This window comes from Bos grunniens, chromosome 5 (assembly GCF_055505025.1).
Source record: "Bos grunniens cultivar Pamir isolate PY7600 chromosome 5, Bosgru_T2T1.0, whole genome shotgun sequence".
NCBI lineage: Eukaryota > Metazoa > Chordata > Mammalia > Artiodactyla > Bovidae > Bos > Bos grunniens.
The window spans coordinates 29,926,791-29,951,227 of record NC_141169.1 but is presented as its reverse complement, the minus strand read 5'-3'; the positions used below and the strand labels follow the sequence as shown (position 1 = coordinate 29,951,227).

The 24,437-nt window shown below is 40.0% G+C and overlaps 1 protein-coding gene across 5 annotated transcripts in view; it reads left to right on the top strand.

Moving 5' to 3' along the window:
- DIP2B (DIP2 acetate--CoA ligase B (putative)) overlaps nt 1-24,437 on the top strand; it is a 231,052-nt gene that overhangs the window by 185,631 nt on the left and 20,984 nt on the right. For all 5 annotated transcript variants that reach the window (XM_086399451.1, XM_086399450.1, XM_086399453.1 and 2 more), the window contains 11 exons: nt 331-445; nt 1,138-1,277; nt 1,882-2,018; nt 5,742-5,822; nt 7,889-8,016; nt 9,762-9,876; nt 13,021-13,222; nt 18,359-18,468; nt 18,607-18,687; nt 22,328-22,451; nt 23,852-23,973. In XM_086399451.1, the coding sequence (XP_086255577.1) occupies nt 331-445; nt 1,138-1,277; nt 1,882-2,018; nt 5,742-5,822; nt 7,889-8,016; nt 9,762-9,876; nt 13,021-13,222; nt 18,359-18,468; nt 18,607-18,687; nt 22,328-22,451; nt 23,852-23,973 (1,355 nt within the window). The remainder of the gene's footprint in view (nt 1-330; nt 446-1,137; nt 1,278-1,881; nt 2,019-5,741; nt 5,823-7,888; nt 8,017-9,761; nt 9,877-13,020; nt 13,223-18,358; nt 18,469-18,606; nt 18,688-22,327; nt 22,452-23,851; nt 23,974-24,437) is intronic.

Below are 24,437 nucleotides of genomic sequence, written 5' to 3'. Positions count from 1 at the left end.
CACAGAATTAATGGCTTGCCAGGTGGCTCAGTGGTAAAGAATCTGCCTGCCAATGCAGAAGACGCAGGAAATGCATTTTCAATCCCTGGGTCAGGAAGATCCCCCGGAGAAGTGAATGGCAACCCACTCCAGTTTTCTTGCCTGGAAAAAATCTCATGGACAGGGTCCTGGTGGGCTACAGTCCATGTGGTCACAAAGAGTTGGGCACGACTGAGCATACACTCACACAAATGATGTACAGATGTGTCAGCTTTCTGTTCTTTACCAGTTTCCTGCAGTAATGAAAATCAGACTTTCAAGCTTTCAAGTTCATCTGTTTCAACTCCTCAGGGTCCGTGTCATCCTGTGATGCCTTCCTGAGTCTGTTCCAAAGCCATGGTCTGAAACCTGAGGCCATCTGTCCATGTGCTACTTCTGCCGAAGCCATGACTGTCGCAATCCGCAGGTATCGTTCAGAATGTTGGTGCTCTTGATGGATGTTACATCTCTGATCAAATGTGCAGAGTTGACTGGGTGGTGACAAAGGGGTGAGGTCTAATTTTCTGCTTCATAAGCCTGAAAATGAAGATGACTTTGTAAAGCAGTTTGAAGCATCTCATTTATTATTCCTACTATTGCCCTAAGTGTAACTAGGAAACTGAAATTTTATTTCAGCTGTTCTCATCTTCTATTTGTGAATTTAGTTCTTTTTCTCTCTTCAGAATCCTTAGTATCTTAGACAAGAAATGTACTTGATCATAGCTTACATGTGGATACTACCTGTACATGTAGTACACTCAGGCCAATATGTTCTTTTAGTAAACTATTTATTTATTTATTATTTGGCAGCAGAAGGTCTCAGTTGTGGCAAGTGGAATCTAGTTCCCTGACCAAGGATTGAACCTATGCCCCCTGCATTGGGAGCATGAAGTCTTAACCACTGGACCACTAGGGAGGTCCTCAAGCCAATATATTCTTAACAACCAATTAAGTTTTACTTTTCCCCCATGCTTTGCAAGTATTGGCAGATTTTTAGTAGAAAAAATGAGGATTTTTGTTTGTGTGGTACCCAAAGGAAATTTTTCTTTCTTCCATGTTCATACTTTTCTCTTAATAGCTTTTAATTTGACAAATTTGATAAGTTTATTTTGTCTTCAGACCTGGAGTTCCAGGGGCCCCTTTGCCAGGAAGAGCCATTCTCTCCATGAATGGATTGAGCTATGGGGTAATACGGGTCAACACTGAAGATAAAAATTCAGCACTGACTGTTCAGGATGTGGGCCATGTGATGCCTGGGGGTGAGTTCTCAGGAGCGCCATTTGCTTTTCATAAGATGTGTCTTTAGAGATAGCGGAGGCTGATGAAATGCGATCCAAAACCAGGAATCCAAAATTTAATACTTAGACTCTTTGTAAGAGTCTTACCTTCCAGCAGAATTGGGTGATTTAATTGTGAATGTTTCAGTTACAGTTGTTCACATGGGTAGCTAAACACTAGAGTGATACTAAAGTAGTCTGGTTTTCACTATAGTTACCAAGATGTTGGGCCGACAGAAAGTTAGAGTACTCTGCTTCCTGTGTGTTTGAGTTTGATCTGTGTAAGGGTAAATTAATTTAACCCGTTTCTTCAGACTTTGCAGTCATTTTTAATGTCAGTCTTTAAAAGCTTCAGTCTGCATCTATTGTATGTTTTGTTTGCTGAATTTAAAAAATTACCTTCAGGACCAAAAGATGGAAATTTCAGATATACCTATACAGTGTCAGGTTTCTCTTTAACATTCCTGTTTGGTATTCTAACTTAATGCTGCTCAATAAATGGGAAACTTTCCTGGGTTCATTAGGATGAGGCTGTTTTTGTGAAGGTTTTCCAGGCTGTTCCTTGACTGTGTTTTCTGTACCCTAGGGATGATGTGCATTGTGAAACCCGATGGACCTCCTCAACTCTGCAAAACAGATGAAATTGGAGAAATCTGTGTCAGCTCCAGGACAGGAGGCATGATGTACTTTGGGCTTGCTGGGGTGACCAAAAACACATTTGAGGTACTTGATGTTCACGTTGCATGGGGAGAATGTAGGGTCAGCTATGGCCGCTGAGCTGGCTGATGGGAAATAGACCATGTAGCAGTTGGGAGTATGTGCTCCAGAGGCGGGGTGCTCGGGCTCCAGCCCTGAGAGCCACGGCCTAGCCAGCCCTGGGTGAACTGCTTAACCTCTCTGCCCACTTTCCTTCTCTTTAAAATTGAGTAATCATAGTATCTACCCCAGGATTGTTGGTGAGAACCAAATGAGTTAATGTTTATAGAGTGCTTAGACCAGCACCTGGCACGCAGAAAGTGTTCTTGTTTATCTCTTAAAAAGTAAGAGTCCTCACGGAAACACCCTGGTCAGTGTCCCATGGTTTGAGCTTTATAAATTAATTAATTAATTTTGGCTACTCTGGGTCTTCATTGCAGCACATGGGCTTTCTCTACTTGCAGTGCTTGGGTTTTTCATAGTCGTGGCTTCCCTTGTTGCAGAGCATGGGCTTTAGGGTGTGTGGGCTCAGTAGTTGCAACTCCTGGGCTGAGAATGGCGTGTAGAATCTTCCCGAACCAGGGATCAAACTCACGTCGCCTTCATTGGCAGGTGGATTCTTAACCACTGGACTACCAGGAAAGTCCTGTAAGCCCCAAGGTTTAATTCTGAGAGTGCAGTGAGAATGGATTCATCTTTCAAGAGTAGACTCAGGTTAGCCAAGCTTGGAAAGACTGATGTATTAAGGCAAATGTGCTCCAATAAAAATTAATTACAAAAAAATAGATGGATGTAAATTGGAATGCCAGCTTCCTAATGAAAAATGAAAACCTGGTCTGTCACAGGGGCAGATTGCTCTGATTATTCAGTCTTTCAGTGAGAGAAATATTTATTGAGTGCCTTCTGCGTGTCTGGCACCATTTTCCATGCTTGTGGTACGTCAGGAAAAACCCAAAACTACTCAAATAGCTCATTTTTCAGTGAAACTAGCGCATCATTTTTCTGCAGGCAGTTCTGCATGTGAAGCCAAATTGTAATGAAAGTCTGCCTGGTGAGCCTGGAAATCAGAACAGGCATGATTAATTGTCTGTATTTCCTAACTGGGATTAACCTGCCTCAGGCTTCCTTTTAGGGAACAGAGAACTCCAGTTTGTGGGCCATGTTCCCTTCACATTAAATAGGGTTTATATGACCACTGCCGGTTTTCAGTTCTTTTAGCTTCCCCTTTGGGCTTCCTTGATGGCTCTGATGGTAAAGAATCCGCCTGCAATGCAGGAGACTCAGGTTCGATCCCTGGGTCAGGAAGATCCTCTGGAGAAGGGAATGGCAACCCACTCCAGTATTCTTGCCTGGAGAATTCCATAGACCGAGGAGCCTGACAGGGTACTGTCCATGGGGTTGCAAAGAGTCAGACACGGCTGAGCGACTAACACTTTCACTTTGCTGTTAATCCAGACAAGTGGTTCTTAGTCTCACTATGGTATGGCACATCTGTCTGCCATCCCATATAAAAATCAGCACATGTAATTATGTAATAATAGGTGTAAATGGCAGGAGAATCTTATCTTTATGTGTGGTGTGGTGGCTGAAAAAGGTTCCATCATCTATGTTTACACAGCCTAAAATGATATGATAGAAATTATAAAATATTTAAAAATTGTTTTAAGTAATTTATTACTGAATTAAATTTAATACCATCTTTTATTACCATCATCATCATCATCACTACTACATTCTTGGCTTACCTTCAAAAGTTGTGACCACAACAACAACAACAAAAGAAAACAAAGCAAAAAACAAGTTGTGACCAATTCATAAACTCTTAAAGCACATGTTCACTGCCATTCTCTTGGCTTATTTTCACAGGCGACTATCTTTGCTAAGGGTATATACATTTTACTAATTCCAATCTCACCTTATTTCTCTCTTAAGTGCTTGGACTGCATATGTTTCCATCTGAGTTTTTCTTCATTGCACTAAATAAGATTCTCAAGCAGTGTTTGAAGTTACTAATAATATTTTAATATGTTCCCCTATGAGGGCAAGTGCCTAGCCAAAATTCTCAGATTTAATACTAAGCTTCTAGGTCCATAGTGATGAAGAAATTTTGAAATCTGCAGTAGGAATTTAATGACAGTGAAGTGGAATAAAAATCCTAACCAAAAAAGAAGAAAACTATTGCATTGATTTTGCAGATTAAAATTTTTCTAATATTTTTCTTACTGCATTTTTACATTTAAACCCTATGAGAATTTTCTAGTGTGGTTAATACTTCACTAGAAAAAAGATCTAAAAATGGCTGGTTAGAAGATAAAAGTGAGTTTTAAAAATAAACTACTGGTAGGGAATTCCCTGCTGGTCTATTGGTTAGGACACCTCTCTTTCACTGTGGAGAGCCGGATTCAACTCCTAGTTGGGGAATTAAGCTCTTGGTGTGACCAAGGAAAAAAAGCTTTGGTGAGAAAAACTTTGTAACACATATGAATACAAATAACTAATTTTCCATTGTCATCACTTACTATTGATATGAGGCAAATGAAACTCTCCATGCCTCACTTTCTCATCTGCAAAATGAAAATATTCTGTCTCACAGGGTTTTCTTGATTATTTCTAAAGTATTTACACCTTTGCCTGGAACACGATAAGCATTTAATAAATGTTAGGTCTTGTTATAGTTATTCCCTATATAAAAGAAAGAAATCTTAAAAATTAAAGGGAAACATCCAGTCAAATAGAAAAAATAGACAGGAGACCTGACTAGGCTATTCACTAAAGAAATACAAATGGCTGATAAGCAAAGGAAAAGAAATTCATCTGTGTTAGTAATAAAGAAATGCAGTTAAAGTAACAGTGGGATTTCTTTTTTTTCCCTACCAGATTGGCAAAGTTTGGGAAAATTGTTAACATATATTAGCCAAAGTATAGGGAAAGCATTCTAATATGATATTGGTAGAGTGTAAATTGCTATGATGGTTTTGTAGGACAGCCTGTTAAAATTGAAAAGACTGATGGCCTTTGTACAAATGCACAGAAATAGGTACAGCAGTATTCAATAAAGCACGGTTAGTAATAGTGAAAAATTAGAGTGACCTACCTAGCCAGAAAGACTGGTTACATTCTAATAGTCCTAAGTCTGATGGTTTCTTGAGTACAGACTCTGGGCCAGGCACTGTGCTGATGTCTGCAAATCTGTTTACATTCCCTTGATCTTTACCCTAAGCCTGTGAGAGGCATTGGGAGTTCCGAGTTATAGCCAAAGAAACTGAGGTTTAGAGAAATGTAGGCACCTCCTCAAGACCCACATGACTAGTAAATGGCAAAGCCAGACATTGAATTTTTATCTGACTCCACACACTATGTTATGTCATCACCACTGTGATGGTATATTATAGAATTCTTATACAAAGGGAGATAGATTTACTATTACCAACTTGAAAAGGGATCCAAAATACATACACTATGTGAAACACATAATACGTGAAAAAAGCAAGTTACAAAACAGTGTGTATTATGATCCCTTAAAAAAAGTCTCAATATATTGTTCTATGAATCTTAAAAGTCTAGAGAGATAAACAACAAATTATAAATGTTTGTTATCTCTTAAGGCGGTAGGATTCCTGGGTTCACTATGTATATAATTTTAGTTTTCAACAAGCATGTATTACTGTTTAAAAGTTCTTAAAAGACATTTAAAAAATTAAATGCTTCTTTTTTTTTAAGCTAACGTTTTCACTTTCTTTTGCCTTTTAGGTGATTCCAGTGAATTCTGCCGGCTCTCCTGTTGGAGATGTACCGTTCATCCGGTCGGGATTGTTGGGGTTTGTGGGACCAGTAAGTGATGTTTTCATGTTTGTTTTGGTGCACCTGATTCAAATATTTGTACTTTAGTTCACAGAACAAATTCTTATTAGTCCAAGAGTATTCCAGGGTCGCTTAACTTATATTTAGAGCAGTTTCTGTAAAAGTGTCATAAAGTGAGTAATGCTTATTGCTTCCATTACCCAGATTCATTTTATGCCTTCAAACCAAGACATTATTTTTTACTTTCAAAACTCTTTTCACTTATTCTTGCTACATTGCTTTGATTTGATTAATATATTTAAGTAAGTTAGAAGAGTGCTGAAAAAGTTCCGTTCAACAGCAAATGGAAACCATAATAGTGTACAAATCATTTTCATATATATTATCAGTACTGCCTCAGGTGTAACAGAAAATTCTTTGAAAGAAAATAATTTGTTTTTCAGCATATAGAATTTACAGGTCCTAGGTTTACAGAGACAATTAGGATACAAAACCTATTCTCAAAGAGCTCACTGTTAGTTAGCTTCATGAGCTGGTGAGAAAGGCAGAAGCTAGAGCATGGAGGGCGTTATATAAAATAATGGAAAGTTTGGATTTTATTTTGAGTCAACATATTTCCTCCCATCTCTTGATTACCTTCATATGCTCTTTTTCTCATTTTAACAGTTCAAGTTGTATAAGAAAAGATCTAATTTTATTTTATTTCCTCCCCATCATTAATAGGTGGATGGTGGGGGTGAGGGCATATCTCTAAGAGAATCACTCTCCCAGAAAGAGACATCTACACCTACTATCTTGACTTAGCACCAAGAAATTCTCAAAAACTGAGCTCCTTTTAGCTTCTCTTCCACTGCTGAGGTCTAAGATGGAGCTCCAGCCATCGCATCTGCATTCCATAAGGCAGGACGGTCCTACTATCTCTTAAGAGAGATTCCCTGAAGCTGCTGAGCAACACTTCTCCTTATATCTCATTGTTGTGAACTAGTCACCTGGCCAAACCTAGCTGCAAAGGAGGCTGAAACGCAGTCTTTATTTAGGTCAGCCATGCCCAGCTAGAAATCCTATTGCTATGAAAGAAATGGAGAAACAGATGTTGGAGGACTAGCAGTGACTGTCTTACTCGCTTTATTTATGTCCACTTTCAGATTGTGCTGGCAATGGCTGATTCTCTTTTGTCTTCTGGGATGACAGAAGGATGGACCAGTAGCTTCTTGAGACTAGAGATTATTCCTTACATAGCCTCATCAGTGTGTGGTGCTGCATTGTACTTAGTGAATCAATGAGTGACATTCAAGTGGAGATGATTACTAGATAATTCAGTATATGTAAATGGTCCAAAAATTTAGGAATTCTGTAATGAATGAGAAAAGTTAGTTTATTGCAAACATGTCTGGGAAAATTATTGATAAAAATTATATGAAATAATAAATAATACAATTATTTATACAAATAGTGCTTTTAGGACATTGACAGCAGACTTCCTGCAGCTCAGTTATTTTATTGGAAAGGAGAGGCTGTTATAATTCCTTAGACCTTTCTTTATTAATTTATTTCTAATCTTACCAGATGGAAACATTACTTATATGAATCGAGACATTCATTCTGACATTAGAACTGTTTTACTCTCTTCCTAATTCCAGTGTTAAATGGCTTAACAGTTTTCTCCTCTGCATCGATTCCATGAATAAGTACAAGATGATGAACTAATAACATAATCCCTGACTGGAGAAATGAACTGTGCTCATTTGGCATCCTAGTTTCTGTCTTTTAGAATTCCTAGCAGTCTAGTGGTTAAGGCTCTGCACTTCCACTGCAAGGGGCGTGGGTTTGATCCTTGGTCAAGGAACTAAGATTCCACATGCCACTCTGTGTGGCCAAAAGTAAAGTAAAATTCTTCCCTAAGAAAGAATTTGAATGGATTGTTATCTTATATACTGTTAAGACCCCATTAATTAAAAGATGCCACTGATTCTGAGATGTCAAACACTTTCTTAGAATCTATAAAATACGGTATTTTATTTCAAGATTTATTTCAAGGCAGGGAGTAAAATGTCTGTTTTACTATTTAAATTTTATAAATCTCTGTTACCTTTCAGGGCAGCTTGGTGTTTGTGGTTGGGAAAATGGACGGGTTACTGATGGTTAGTGGTCGAAGACATAATGCTGATGACATTGTTGCTACTGGACTGGCTGTTGAGTCAATAAAGACTGTTTACAGAGGAAGGTGAGTAGTACAAGGTTCAAATGTTAGCACTTCCGGTGAAATCTAAAAATCTCTATAGTGTGAGTTATATTCTGTAAATCTTCTAGATTAGATTGTTTTTTAATAAGTGTAATAGAAACCAGGCTTTCATTATTTATCTTAGAATGTCTGGTTCTTTGGCTGTAATTGAGAGGAATAAGATAACCATATTCTAGTTTTTTATTTTGATTTCAGTATTTGATTATTACTGTTTGTTGAGTCATGAGGACAGATGAGAATTCTGAAACATTGAACTTCCTACATTCCTTCAATACAAAAGTCACCCCATTCAGTCTAATTGAGATAGGTGCTAGTCTGTAGGAGTTTTACATCTAAGAGTTTATTCTCTTACTTGACTCCAAATTCTTACACCATTTTAATGCAGAGATTTACATAGTACATAAGTGCTAGTTTCAAATTCCATGGATGAAGTCAATCTAATAGCTATAGATATGAAGGCTATCTAATAGCCTTTTTTCTTTGATTATATAATAACGCAAGAAAAGATATTTGAGTAATTGATGCCCTTTGCAGTAGTTTTCAGTCATGGATATATGTCTAAAGCAGTCTTGATGTCCCTTAGGTTTTGAAAGAGTAAGAAAAATTGATCAAACAAGTAGAGAACCAGTTCCTGAAATGTGTAGTTTTTCGTAATGGAGTAGCTTCCTTTGAGATTCTGTCTTTGGTCACAGTCACATCACCAGCACTCGGCACGCAGCGCATGCAGTCGGTGTTCGTTAAATACGTGTGGGTGAAAGGAAGGAAGGAAGGGAGGTGGTCAGGCACGCCAGCATCCTCAATCCTCCTATGCCTTCCCATTATTTCACACATTCATTCAACAAGCATATGTTGGTTGCCAGCTGCGTGCCGCTTAGATGCTCGGGGTGTGGCAGTGAGCAACACAGACCATGTCTGCCCTCGGGAAGCTCATGCTCTCATTGGGGGAAGAGCAGGTTAAGGTAACCACATAGGGAAATAGATATCACTACCACGTGAGCTGGTGATGGGGACAAAAATGACACGTGGGGTGGGGGTTCCTGCTGGTTATATGAGGGGAAGGTGGTGGCCCGGGATGCTTCACTAGCAGGGGGACGTTTGAGCGGAGACCTCACTCAGAGCACCCCTCCCCTGGCTGCCAGGTCCCCTGTGACCGTCCGGGCAGGTCTGACCTCTCCCCACCACTTTCTGCTTCACCACCCTGCTCCAGGCACACTGGCCTTCTTGCTGTTCCTCAAACCTGCCAAGCTCGTTCCTACCTCAGAACCTTTTCGCTTTCCGTTCCTTCTGCCCGGAAACCTCTTCCTCCAGATCTCGGCGTGGCTCGCGTCCTCACCTCATTCAGGTCTCTGCTCCAATGTCCACTCCTCAGGGAGGCGCTGCCCACCTCCACACACTGCTCCGCCCCCACCCTGCCTCGGTCCCCCAGTGTATAGCACGACATGACATTATTTCATATTTATTTGTTTGTTCTGTCTCCAACACGCAAGCTCCACGAAGACAGGGACTTTGTCTTATTTATTGCTCCGTCCCAACATTCACGACAGTGGTGCTTAGTACATGTTTTTTGCGTCCTCGTTTCAATGGTAATGATTGTGACGTTTTCTTTTCGAAACTACTCATTCCTGGGCAGTGCAATGGGCATGTCTCCTCTCTGTATTTCCAATTGAGCAAAGCAAATAGGACTGATTGTGAAGGGAGTCCTGATGTGTTTGATCTGTCTCTCTTAGAATTGCTGTGTTTTCTGTGTCTGTATTTTATGATGAGCGCATCGTGGTGGTTGCAGAACAAAGACCCGACGCTTCCGAGGAAGATAGTTTCCAGTGGATGAGCCGTGTGCTACAGGTAAGCACACCTGCGGTCTCTGTTGGGATGGTTGGCTTTGCTGTCAAAGGCGGCAGCAGCCACTGCTGAAGCATTTTCTTCAGTGGACCAGTTATGTTGCCGCCTTCTTTTCCTGCCAGTAACTACTCAGATATTCCGGGTAATGTTAGCAAAATCAGATCATTAATAGCATGCCTCCTCATGGACCACAAAATATTTTTCTGCTCAGGTTGCCAAAAACAATGGGATTTGACTTGCCTCAGCAAGTTCTTTGGCTCTTTTGTACCTAAGTGTTTTCTACCCACAAACATTTTAACTGTCCAAATGTGGAACACATGCTTGACATAATTAGTTCCCATGCCAGCAGCCACAGTCTTACTACTTGCCTCAAGTGGTGCCTGATACGAGCTGTTGTTCTTACTTTGAAGGAGCTTTACTGTGGAGTTAGAGACCTAGGTGAAATAAACCACTAGGGAAGGAGGAAGATTTGGGCTCAATAGGAAAGATGTGTTTCTAGGGTATCAGGCCAGAATGATGCAGAGAGCCTGGTGTTCGTTTAGAATCATACTTTGAATCCCAGCTCTACTCCCTACCACATAAATGCCTTTAGACCACATGCTTCACCTCACTGAGTTTCTTTCTTCATCTGTAAAGTGGGGACAAAATTATCTGTACTTCAGAGCTATTGGAAGGTTAATGGATATGGTAATTAGATAATGAAATATTTAGTGCCTGCATTCAGTGAAAGATGATGGTGATTATCGTTAATATAAGAATCATCATAAGCAAAATCTCTAGTAAAGAATTTAGAGAATATTTGTTGGATGAATGGATGGTCCAGAGGAAGCATGGACTGCCCTTCTCAGGCAATTTGTATGTATTGGGTTGTTCCCAGTGTCTGTAACTTGGCTGCTTGGGGCATTTGGATTTATTTACTGCCAGCTAGTAGTAAAGCTGTAGAAGTGATGTGAGCATGAGATGAGTGGTAGCACTGGACGACTTGTAAGATTCATCTGTCTGCAGGATCTGTGATTCTGAATTGTCAGCTGGCAGAGCATAGGCTGTTTGTAGTGGAAAATCAGAAAAAGGAAAGAGAATCTACTGAGATAGACTAGATAGAAAAAAGCAGGGAAGAAAGTAGGACTGGGTGGTCTCTGAAAGATGATTAAAAACCAGACTTGCTAAGGGAGTTTTTTTCATACTGTTCATATTTTCAAACCCACTGCTTGTTTCATTCAGAAAGAATTTTGGGGAATAGTGGTAGACTCTTGTGGTGAATTATGCATTTTTCCTGTGATAGGAAGCAAATTCCCCAGGTTGTTATTTTCCCCTGGAAAGCAACTGTAAGAATTAGATGCAGTGCTATCTCACTAATCCAAGTTTTTGTTAAAGTCATTTTTGGGTTTGATTAGGGTGTGAAATAAGAGGTCATTATCTTATTTGTAATTTCTCAGCTTGGGGCTCTTGGATCCATAGAAGAACAGTAAGAATACCATATGTTCTGTAGGTTAGAGCCCAGAGGTTGTTTAATTCCAGGTCTGTGTATGATATAAATTAACTCAGCCCCTTCTAAGGAAGGTGGTCAGTAAATGACTTACCAGGTACTGTATTTTTTTGTTTTTGTTTTCTTGGCCATACAGCTTGTGGGATCTTGGTTCCCCAACCGGGGATTGATCTCATGCTCCTTGCCATGAAACCAGAGTCCCAACCACTGGACCACCAGGGAAGTCCCCAGGTGGTATATTTTCAGTGGAAAATCCAGGCCACACATGATACATTTTCATATTCTAAGATAGCAGAGATTTAGGAACTCTTCCAGACTTCCCATTTCCTAGTTATTGCTGTTGGTTAGTGGCATAGTCTGAGGAATATGCAATTCAAGTTTATTCCTTTGCCATCTTAAGCCTTTGTAATAAAAGGGCTTAATCCATCTTTTATGGCTCTTGGTCCATTCTTCTTCTCAGGCTAGATCTCCTCTTCATTAAGACTTGTGGGTAATACAAAAGAATCCTCTCAGGATTTCCCTGGTGGTTCAGTGGTTAAGACACTGTGCTTCCACTGTGGCGGGACCAGGGTTCAGTCCCTGTTCTGGGGATTAATATCCTACATGCTGCATGGTAATGCTAAAAAAAGAAATAATAAAAAAAGAACCCTCTCACCTGGTATGTTTGGAACTGGTATTGATAGTTGAGCAGTTAGTTTTCAAAGGCGATTGAAGCAGGAAACTGTAACAGTGAGAACTGCTTCAACTGCTAAATTTGAACACAAAGTATACCAGTGTGCTTTCCTTCAGTGGAGACGCCTGTGCCTCTGAGTACACCAGTTTGAGTTCCAGGTCAGCTTACTTCCATAAACTACATCCAAATGCATTGTCTTTAGTTTCTGGTTTCATTTCAAGTTAGACTAGAACGTGAGTATTTGAAAAGAAACTAGAATACATAATACTTGCCTTTTAGAATGAACTTGCCCATTGCAATGAATATCAACAGTAGTTTGTTAGGAGCTCACCTCTAATAAGTCTTTCAAAAGCATAGCTCTTCGTATTGTTTTGCATTCATATTTTATCATTTGATATGGTAGTTAATTAAATTATATAAACAGCAATACCAAGAACAGCAGGTGTGAAAGGTATAGCAGCAGGCACAGCTGAGCTCGGGGAGTGCACAGCTGGGTAGTTGGGAGCAGGGGTGAACCCCTGCACCCCGAGAGCTGGTGGCCTCCAGGACTCAGTGTGCAGCGGCCTCACCTAGACGTTTTGCAAATGGGATACCCACTAACCTGGTGAACCATTTAAGCAAGGGCTTGCTTACAGAGGTTCTGTTGTGGTCATACTAGAAATACTTTGCCTCTATTTAATGAGCTATGTTGGACATCTAAAATATTAAAAGAACCAAAACAAATTTGTAGGTTTTAGACATTATCACTCAAGAGAGAACACATTGAGGCTTGGAAATCAGTATCTGCCTCTGTCCATTTGGATTGGATTTCACTCCACTGCCGTCGCTGGAAGGATTAGGTACCTTTAGATTTATGGCATCCTAATAATCTATCAGATTCTAGACCGAGAATCAAGAGAAAAAGAAAAACCCTATAGTAGAAATGTTAGGAGGATGCCAAATGTTACAAAATTAACCTAACTGAATATTTTTCTTCATATTTTTCTAGGCAATCGATAGCATTCATCAAGTGGGGGTTTATTGTCTTGCTCTGGTGCCTGCCAATACACTGCCCAAAACTCCGCTGGGAGGGATCCACATATCTCAGACGAAACAGCTCTTTCTGGAAGGATCGCTACATCCTTGCAATATCCTCATGTGCCCACATACGTGCGTGACCAATTTGCCAAAACCCCGGCAAAAGCAACCAGGTAATATGCTGACTTTAAAGACATGATGTGAAAATTGTAACTTCAAGAGGCTGAATTCTTTCACTGTGATTTTTTTCTCTAGAAAGTAAGTAACACGAGAATAGTATCAGCTGACCAAAAGCATGGAGGATTGAGATTTTTGTAAACTGGCTTGTCCAGGTTTACTATTGGCTCAGTCTTCTGAATAATTCTCAGTAGAGTGCCACCATTTTCCATGATGTAAGGCATGGGATCGAGGTGATCAGATTCCCACCGGGGGAGGTAGAAAAAAGCAAGTCCTAAAAAAAAAAAAAAGAAAAAGAAGAAAGCAAGTCCTATAAAGCAAGGTTCTGACAATAAGACAGCTTGTATTTATTGAGTGCTTACTAAGAGCTAAATACTAGTTAACTTTTACATTTTATAATGTGATCCTAAAGCTTTGTCCTCAGCTATGGAAAGTGAAGTCCAGAGAAGTTGAGAATTATGCCAAAAGTCATATAGCAGGTTAGACCTAGGTTATGGGGCTAACTGAGAAGGAGACTAAAGGCAGGAGTAATTGATGGATGGTCAGTCATGTTAAAATATCTATTTAATCCAACATGAAGCCAGAAAGTTTTATTGATATTTTTTCATTTAAATGAGAAGTTAACAAGAGCTTCTAGTTTCTTGTATGCTTGGAAACACATGAGAGCCAAAATCTGGTCTTGACAGTTCCCACTGCTACCACACACACTTGCATACACACTTACACACACATACAGAAACACACTGTGTACATCAGCATGTGTACAAATGTGTTGAGAAGAGGACATAAAAGTGGAGGATTAGGAAGACAAAGGGAAGTATGAAATTGAATTATATTTCCATTAAGACTACTTTTGCTGAAAAGTAAATATGATGTACAATAATAAAATATAAGATAAGCTTCTGACTCTCTAGAGTATTTTTATTAGGATATTAGTAGTTATTACTTCAGTGGTCTGGCCGTTGGAAGATCGTATCACAGTTGGTTATCTAGAGGTTATTGTCGGCTCACCAAGTAACCTTACCTTGGTAAAAGTGTGCATAGAGCTAAAGTATATATAGTATTTATTAGTTTCTGCTAGTGGAAAAAAGAGTTTATGGAAATTAATATTCTAAAGAAGCAGTTAGAATCAAGAAACCTGTACATTACTAATCAAGAAATACATAAAAAGATGTATTTTCATATTTCCTGCCTAAGTATCTGATAGAGAAGACATAGAAGTCCTTCTCCATCATATATTCTGTTATCCTGAAGTCCTACATTCATTTGTTGTTTGAGTGAAATCCCATTTTAAATAGCATTTAATCTAGAATTCCTTTAACAAAGCTTTTATGTCAGTAGATGCTTAAAAGATGCAACTCAGAGACATAGTATTAATAGATGTTTAAAACATTGCTTTTGCTAGCTGGATTTCACCTAATTTTACTAAATGATGAGACCTAAATAAAAGGTTTATTCATAAGCCCCCATAGGCATAGCATCCACCTGTCTGAGGAAGGCCTTATGTTTGGATTCTGTGTTTTTGCTGTCATGATGGTCTGCTAAGATCTTAGTGGAACACGTATGTGTCAGACCAAAGCGGCTTGAAAATTGAGACATATATGGAGCAGACATGATGTGGGGATGGCGTGAGAGGTTGGAGTTTTAAGAAGAATACAGGAGTGTGGAGATGGATGGGAGTGAAGTAAGAAAGGAAAGGAGGGGAAGAAGAAGATCGAAACGGTGTTAAGGCAGCCCAGGGACAGAAATTTCATTGAAATTCCTGTTAAGCTATTGTATAAAGAACAAGGAGTGTTAGGACTGGTTTTGGGTGCAGGTTTCAGAAGAGCGTAACAGCTGCTTAACCAAGAGAAAAGTTTATGTCTTTCTCAGGTGAAAGGAATCCAGAGTTAGGCAGTCCAGGGCTAGGATGGTAGGTCCTCAGTCACTGTGGATCCAGCATCCTGTCTTGCCGTGTTGGCGCTGTTCTCAGTTAACTGCTGTCACAGATACGCTGCATGACAAATAACCCTGAAACTCAGTGGTTTAAAGTAAGAACCATTTAGTTTTCACTCATGGAATGTGGGTCTGCTGACCCTGACTGGGCTCAGCTGGCCTTGGCTTGGCTCCAGACTGTAAGTTGGGTTCAGAACTGTTCCATGTGTCTCCTCATCAGGCAACCAGCAGCTAGCTGGGCCGTATTTTCCTCAAGGCAGATGGCAGAAGCGAGAAGCCAAGCCAGACCATACAAGCATACTTAGAGCTTCTGTTTGCTTCTTGTTTCCTAACATTTTATTGTCCAAAACAAGTCAGACATGCCCAAAGTCAGTGGAACAGAGGGGTGTATACTCTGCTCATCTAATCACGGCAAGGAAGACTTATAAGAAGACAAAACAATCTTCTCCAGCCAGCCTTAGCATACTGCCTCAGGGTTCATTTAAGCTCCTGACCTCCAGCCATCAGTTCTGCATCCTAGCTAGCAGGAGGAAAAGACAAAGAAGGGAGTACCTTCCCCTTTAAACACATCTTCTAGAAATTGCACTTATTACTTACCCTTAAGTATTATCCTCCCACACTAAAGAACATAGTCCTTCCATGTTTCCTCTGCAGGGGTCACAGGTGCAATTTCTGGTTAGAAAACTAAGATCCTGCATGCTGCATGGCGCAGCCAGAAAATAAAGAATGCAGTCTTTTCTTCAGGCATTTGCCCAACTAAAAACTGGGGGTTGTGGGGAATTCCCTGGTTGTCCAGCAGTTAGGACTCCTTGCTTTCATTGCTGAGACGTGGGTTCAGTCCCTGAGGAAAAAGCTAAGATCCTGCAAGCTGCACAGTGCGGCCCAAAAGCCCCAAAACAAAACACCAGGGGTTGTGTTTTTTGTTTGTTTTTTCTTTATTTAGTTGTTCTGGGTCTTAGTTGTGGCACACAGGATCTTGGACCTTCATTGCAGCATGCAGGATCTTTTTTTAGTTGCAGCATGAAAACTCTTAGCTGTGGCATGTGGAGTCTAGTTCCCTGACCAGGGATTGAACCTGGGCTCCCTGCATTGGGAGCGCAGAGTCTTAGCCACTGGACCACCAAGGAAGTCCCTGGATGTTCTGTTTTTAAGGCAGAGAGGAGAATAGAATTGGAGTTGATGACCAGCAGTCTTTGCCACTGAAAACTTACAGAATTTTGTGGGGAGAATAAGAAGGCATGTTATGAGTACATGGACTCAAGAAATGTTCACAGAAGGACCTCAAGAACTTACTGCTGAATTATTTTTGTCATTTTAAATTACTCTGAAAAATTCACTTTTAAAAAATGTCACGCCTTTATTAACTTTACAGTGTGAGTCCAGGATTGGACAGCTTACACAGTCATATACATTCTGAGTCCTACCTATATAGAAAGGCTATCTCCAGCAGGATATATCTGTAACTTATTAAGTAGTCTCTTGGGAAAGAGTTTTGCATATTATACTTAAAATTTCAGTGGACAAATGCTTTCTAGATGAAAACTGTTCAGCAGAGTATTGGAAGTACTTTACCCTTTAAGCTGTGCTGGTTTTTTTCTTTCTTTCTTTTTTTTTTTCAAATTTAAAATTTTTCTTTAACTTTTCATTTTGGAATAATTTCACTTAAAGTTGCCAAACAGTGAAAGAATTCCCTTATTCTCTCTACCCAACTTCCCCAAATATTTTAAAGTGTTTCTATGATTTAAGTAGTTTTTGTCCCAGCTGTTTCAGTGCATGCATAATCAACATATTTTGGCAATAAACATTATTTAATATGAATCCAAGCATACGATCAGCATTATTCAGAACTCAGCTGGCAATAAGTTTTGTTAAGTTTTAGCCATCTTCTTAGTTTGACACATTAGAATCTTAGTCTTTAAGTGACCATCAGGAAAGGCATACAATGCCTTAGCGTTATTGAGAAAGGGTGAGTTTTCTCTTGTTTTCTCTTGAGAAAGGGAGTTTTTACTTTTTTCCCCCCAAGTGTCAAGCCTATGGGAAAGTTAAAAGAATACTGTAATGAACACCCATATACATTCCCCTAAATTCAGTAATTGTTATTTTTCTTAGACTGAACTCTTAGAAAGTAAATTTCTGACATCATGACACTTCACCCCCACATATTTCAACTGTGTTATCTCTAGAGCAGCAGTCCCCAACCTTTTTGGCACCAGGGAAGACAATGTTTCACGGAAGACAATTTATCCACAGACCAGGGGTGGCTAGGGGATGGTTTTGGGATGATTCAAATGCATTACATTTATTGTGCACTTTATTTCTATTATTATTTACATTAGCTGCACCTCAGATTATCAGCCATTAGATTCTGGAGGTTGGGGACCTCTGCTCTAGAGAACAGAAACATTCTTCTAGAATTTTCCTAATCAGCCACAATGCCATTATCCTGTTAAGAAACTTAGCATTAATTTAATGCTATCATTTAATAATATACAGCCGATATTCATTTATCTCTCCTTGTTTATATAGCTGATTTTTTTTTTTTTTTTTTAACTCAGTATCCAGTCAGGGTCACAGGCTTTCATGTCCTTTAACTTAAAAGCTCCCAAACTTCTTTTGTCTTCAAGACACAAATATTTTTGAAGAATCCAGACCAATTGTCCTGTGCAGTGTCCCACAATGTGGATTTGTTTACTCACTTAAAGCCCTTCTGATATTCCTGATGAACTTACTCTCAGTCCTCATAGATGGCAGATTTCTTTTCAGAATGGAGATATTCATAACTGTTAAGCCTGCTAGTTAGGGTTTTATCTGTGATTGGAGCAGATAAAAATTATTTATCAATAGGAACCAATGCAACCAATCATCACCTCCTGAGAGTGAAAACTCCCCTCTACTCTGTCCCTCCCTCCGCCCCCGCTAACCCCGTCCGTCTCTCCCGTAGTCCTGTTTTCTGGCACTTGCTGCCACCTGATGTTATTTATTTGTGTATGTATTTATTGGTTGCCTTTCCCGCTAGAATTCAAGCTGTCTTGTTTGCTCTTGTGTCCCAGTGCCTAGAAGGGTGCTCAGTCAGTGTGGTTGAATTTGGTTGAACATTTGAATCAGCTTTGGTCAGTCTGGAAATGCTTGTGGGCGGAAGGTGCTACATCACTTGGATTCTCATCTCCTGAGGCTTGACTTTTGCTCTTAACTTGCAGGTGTAGGCCCTGCTTCTGTGATGGTTGGGAATCTGGTTGCAGGAAAACGCATAGCACAAGCTGCAGGAAGGGATCTCGGGCAAATTGAAGAGAATGATTTAGTGAGGAAGGTAAGTGTTCCAGAAATGTTGACTTTTATAGACAAGTCAAGGACAGAACCTAGGCTTCAGATAACAGATGGGAGATGCATTGTGCAGCTTTTTAAAAGTTGCTGACCCTGATTCTTTTTTCCTGCCTTATGATTTCAGCACCAGTTTCTGGCGGAGATTTTACAGTGGCGAGCCCAGGCAACTCCTGATCATGTCCTCTTCATGTTGTTAAATGCCAAGGTATTAAACATTCAGTTGCATATCTAATCAGCTGGCTATTGTGAGAGTACCTTAGGCACTCTTGATCTCTTTCTTTCATCAGAAAATTTCAGTTGCCAACTCTGAGGGGAGAGTTATTGCTTTCTCCTTGTTTTGATATATGAGGATAAATTGTGCAGTTATTTCAAGGCTGAAATGAGATCTCCTGAAGTGTCGTTCAGTACTGTCTCTTTTTTATCACAATCAAGTCATCTTTATTCAGATAGGAACAGTAGGGACAACCATGTAATTGCAAGATCTACAGATGTGCAGAATGCATTGTGTCAGTGTAATTTTTACTCAGTTTGACTTTTCGTTCTTTGATTTCCACCAGAAATAAAATGACCTTAGGTCAGCATTTTAAAAACCAGAGTAATTTTTAGCACATACTTAATTGATTTTTGGTAACCTAAAAAGCCAATTGAAAATTATTCAAGAATGTATTTTACTGCTTTCTAATGGATGGATCACCAGAATATTATATTTTTTATGTTATACATCTTATGGGAGTCTGTTGAGATTTGTGGATTTTAATGGCTGAACCATTCCCTTCTCCTAGGGATCTTCCTGCTCCAGGGATCGAATCTAGGTCTCCTGCATTGCAGGCACATTCTTTACAGTCTGAGCCACAGGGAAGCCGCTTTAATGGCTGAGTCAGGAGCTAAAAGTACTGTGACCTTTGCATAGAACAGTATTTCTCACCAACAGGCAGAAGACTGGAGGATCTATTGGCATCTCTTAGGGGACTTACCCAGATTGCCCCCTTCTGCCCCAGCCCCTTGGATTCTGATACATACACGCACACATACACACAACATTGAGAGTTTATATAGTGACAGAACTGAGAGGAATATACTGTGCATCTTAATGAAGAGTCAGTTAAAATCTTAAGAACCATTGCTCTGTGGTAGAAAACTTCGGGACTTCCTTGTCCATCTCTGCATGAAGCGGGCTTCTCTTTAAGCCCATGGATTGATTAGAGTGCTCCCATTTCACTAAGATGATGTCAGTCTAGCTTGTTGCCCAGTCCACTCCCGGGCTTGGCTACAGTTAAGGTTACAGCCCAATAAAAATCATACTCCAGATAAATTTGTTGGTGAACTTAAGTTTAAATTTGCTTTTTGGTTAGAGAAGTAATATATATGGGTAACTAAAGGACATGAAGTCCATGTATTCTGTGTATTTTAACATTTTACCTTGGATTAGCCCGAGCCACCAGAAAGCTTAAGAACCATACAACAATGTTCTCTTATGCCAGGAAAATGCTTCTTAAAGAAGTTTAGTTTGGTGCTGTACCATGGACCGAAAAGCAGGCGATTGTGATTATTCTCTGGTGGTCCAGTGCTTAGAACTCTGCGCTTTCACTGCAGGGTGCCCGAGTTCAGTCCCTCATTGGGGAGCTGAGATCCCACAAGCCACGCAAAAAAAAGGCTGTTGTAAGAAATGGCCTTATGAATTTAACCTTCATTTTAGCCAAAGAAATATTCTTAATGTCCAACAGTAGACAACTGACTAAATAATTTATGGCATATAAACAAAATACTATGCAGTCATTAAAAACAATGTTGTAGAAGAATCGTTGATGACCCAGAAAACATTCATGATGTGGAAGTAGGAAAAGTAGAATATAAAACTTTAATAAGGGAGTACTTACTGAAGACCCTGTCCTAGATGCTTTCCATTTCATAGTTCATTTTAAGATCGAGTTAACGGAGGCACGGACACATAAAATCACTTGCCTGAGTTCGCAGGGCCCAGGGCTAGGACTAGGAATTTAGCTCCTTCATTTGAACCCAGACTGGCTTCAGGGCCCGCATTCTTAGCCAGTGCACTCTATAGCCTCTGGCATAATATAGTATGATATATTTTTTTTAATGTTTCATGTGAATTTATATACAATATATACTTAGTTTTTAAAAACTAGGAAAATACACACCAGAATGTTAATAGTGGTTCCAGCTTATATTTACTAATCTGTATCTTCCAAATTTTCCATATTGAACACCTACTGTTTTATATTCATGAAACTTAAAAGTTATTTCTCCAAAAACTAGCTCAGTAAACTTGTTTTTATCATGAGGTTTTAAAAATTAAGTTTTTAAATAATGAGGACGATGTGCTATTGGCACTGTATAGACAAATAATAGTTTGATTTTATCTGGTGAATTGTAAGGTTCAGTTCAGTTCAGTCGCTCAGTCGTGTCCGACTCTGCGACACCATGAATTGCAGCACGCCAGGCCTCCCTGTCCGTCACCAGCTCATTGTAAGGTAGGCATACCCAATACAGGACCAAAACTCATATATTTGTGCACCAGTGTATATTAGAATGAATAGTCCATCAGAAGTAGAATGGATGAGTAACTTGTGGTATGTTCTGATAATTAAATGCTGTGCAGTAACAAAAACGGATGAACCTACACCTAGGTGCCACAGCCTAGATGACACTTCATAGAATGTTGAAAGAAGTAAAGCACAAAATATACATGTACAGCACAATTCTATGAAAATCAAATACTTCATAGATGGTAAAAATATGAAGAAAAAGAAAGCCACTAACATTAAAACGTCACGATAGTGGTCCCCAATGGATGGCATCACTGACTCGATGGACATGTAAGTTCTGGGAGTTGGTGATGGACAGGGATGCCTGGCGTGCTGCAGTCCACGGGGTCGCAAAGAGTTGGACACAACTGAACTGATGGAGGGAAGGGGGCTTCCCAGGTGGCACAGTGGTAAAGAATCTGCCTGCCAGTGCAAGTGACACAAGAGACACAGGTTCGATCCCTGGGTCAGGTAGATCCCCTGGAGAAGAAAAGGACAACCCACTCCAGTATTCTTGCCTGGAAAATTCCATGGATAGAGGAGCCTGGTGGGCTACAGTCCATAGAGTCGCAAAGAGTCAGACATGACCATGCGCCTGAGCCCCAGCCATGGAGGGAAGGAGAGGGCTGGTGAGGGTGTCCATGGGGTGCTTTTGAGCTGCTGGCCGTGGTCTTTTTCACATCAGGCTGGTTCTTAACCTGCATTTTCAGATCTTCTGTGCATTCCCACTTGGGTGTTATATTTACAAAGGAACAGGGGTTCAAAAGCCCAGCTAAGTAAAACTTGAATTGACAAGAAGGATTATTTATGAAGACCCGCAGGAGAAATTATTCTCAAGACCTTTATTGTTAGCTAGCAGACTCAGGTTCACTGTTCCTGTTTTCGTTTCCGTCTCTGCTGTTAGAATACATGGAGCCAGACTTGTGTTTTTCTCATAGCAAATGTATTTGACCACATAGCCAGTGTCCTGACCTCATTCTTGCCTTCATCCTACTTTTCTTTATTTTCCTTCTACTTTTATTTCTTCACTTAAAATTGCTATATAGTTTTAAAGCTGCTTTACATAAGAAAGATTGTAAATACATATGTTTGATTTGAGTTAATGTTGTTAGTCCCTCAGTACTTTCAGACACTGAGAAAGAAAAAGTAAGACCACACACGTCTTTCGGTGCTTGGGAAAGTTTCACTGAATTTGATAGCAAGGCACACGCCTTTGATGTAGTGTCAGATTGGCCGCATTTGTTACCGTTGTATTTCATTACTGAGCTTCGCCCATGCGTATACTGTCTTCTGTTCCAGGGCACTACAGTGTGCACAGCCAGCTGCCTTCAGCTTCATAAGCGAGCAGAGCGGATTGCGGCCGTCCTTGGTGACAAGGGGCATCTAAACGCGGGAGAGAACGTGGTGCTGCTCTATCCACCTGGTGAGCGCTGGCTCGGTAGACTGCACAATCTCTGTTACTAGACTGCTGACCCTAAGAGGACAGGAGCTCAGGGCCACCGTACGTGACCACATGGGCTGTGCATGGAAGCTGCTGCCGTGCAGACAAGCCCTCCCTCCAGAGTTGTGTGGTATGGGGGTTCTGGCTGGGACCGAGCCTGTTGTACTTACTCTTGTATTTCCACTGTCTAGCTCAGTATGGTAAATACTGAATGAGTGGTGATTTCTTGACTTTTGGAAACACTCAAAAAAGACTGTTTCTAGGAGTGCTCAGGAACTGTTCACCCAGTTTCCAAAAATATGTTGTGCATGAACTCTGACTTAAATTCTCCACATGATAATTGGTGCTTACTGTCCCTCGATTATTACTGCTTTCATCTTCCACACTCTATAATCTAGTTCAGCAACCTCTTCACAGCAAGAGGAACTCAATTATTTGATGACAGTTTGGTGTATTCAGAATTTTAGGCAGACTATTTCAGTTGTCCCTTTCTTTAGTCTTTTGTCACCTAACCTACTCATACATCCAGGCTTCTGTGGTCTTTTATCCCATTTACTTCATTTTACTCAGTGATTCTTACTTGGTCTTCTATTTATATTGATACTAAGATTTTTTAGAAGCTGTTAAGAACAACTTTGTTCTGGGAGGTTATTTTCTGTCCACCAGTTAATCACGGTGATGGACATCGGCATTGCCCGAGGGGGCTGCCCTCCGAGTCCTTATATTGCAGAGGCTTTGTATCAAGTGACGTTTTGCCTCCCTAAAACCTGCACCCAACAGGGAAGTGACATCTCAGGGGTCTGATTGTTCTTAAAACATAGTGGCCTTCTTAAGATTGAGAGAAAGCTCAGATGCTCCTCATCTCTCCTTTCCCATTGTTTTATTTCCCAAGTGAAACAGCCCTAATCTCTGCACTTATTCTTTCCTAAATAATATCAAGTAATGATGTCAAAATACCTTCTTCAGATATCTTTCAAGTGTTTTCTTTGCTTCTGACTTCCTTTTTCATTTGTTTATTCTTGGCATCTCTATATTTTTAAAAAAGTTGTTTTATATGCTTCCTTCTTTTACCTTCAGTTTCTTCTTAAGTTAAAAAATTTCTAGGAATTTCCCTGGTGGTCCAGTGGTTAAGATGCCACAGTTCCAAGGTAAGGGGCATGGGTTCGATCCCTGATCAGGGAACTAAGATCCCATATGCCACACAGCCAAAAAACTTCTTTTTTTCTTAAAAAAAAAAAAAAAAAAAAAAATTCTGATAATGTCTCCATTAAATTTTGGTCTAGTTAACCTGTCTGGCACACGATTTAATAAGCTAGGTTTGGAAACTCTGCCTTTTGCTTTCTCAGTGACAAACCGGGCCGCTAATTGGCTGTGTCTTGCAGGCATAGAGTTAATCGCTGCATTCTACGGCTGTCTGTACGCGGGGTGCATACCTGTGACTGTCAGACCCCCTCATGCTCAGAACCTCACAGCCACGTTGCCCACTGTCCGCATGATTGTTGACGTAAGTATAACTTTCCTTGTCCGCATCTCATTAAGCCCCAAGTCAGACAACTAAGGATCCTTACTCTTTTCCAGTTTAGTTGAGTCAAGAAGTCAAATCTAACTCCTGAAAAGTACCTCCTTTTCCTTATCTGATCACAGTGACCAGCATTTTTAGTGAAGAAATATGGAAAAGCTGTTTTTGGTGAGATACAGGATTATGTTTTTATCATAAACATTAAGGAAGTAAGTAAAGGTGCCATTTAGTAATTAATTCTCCATAAAACTTGTTTTTTTTCCTTTCTTCTTACAAAAATTCTAATATTTTTTTCTGCATACTAACCAAGATAATTTTAGATGCCAAACTGAATTCTCCTGATGGAAGGTCACTTTTTGGGGGTTTAGTCTTACAAAATCATTTGGTATATTATTAAAAAGGTGTCCAGATCTTGCTCTGAAAGTGATAGATGTTTCTGTAGGAAATGA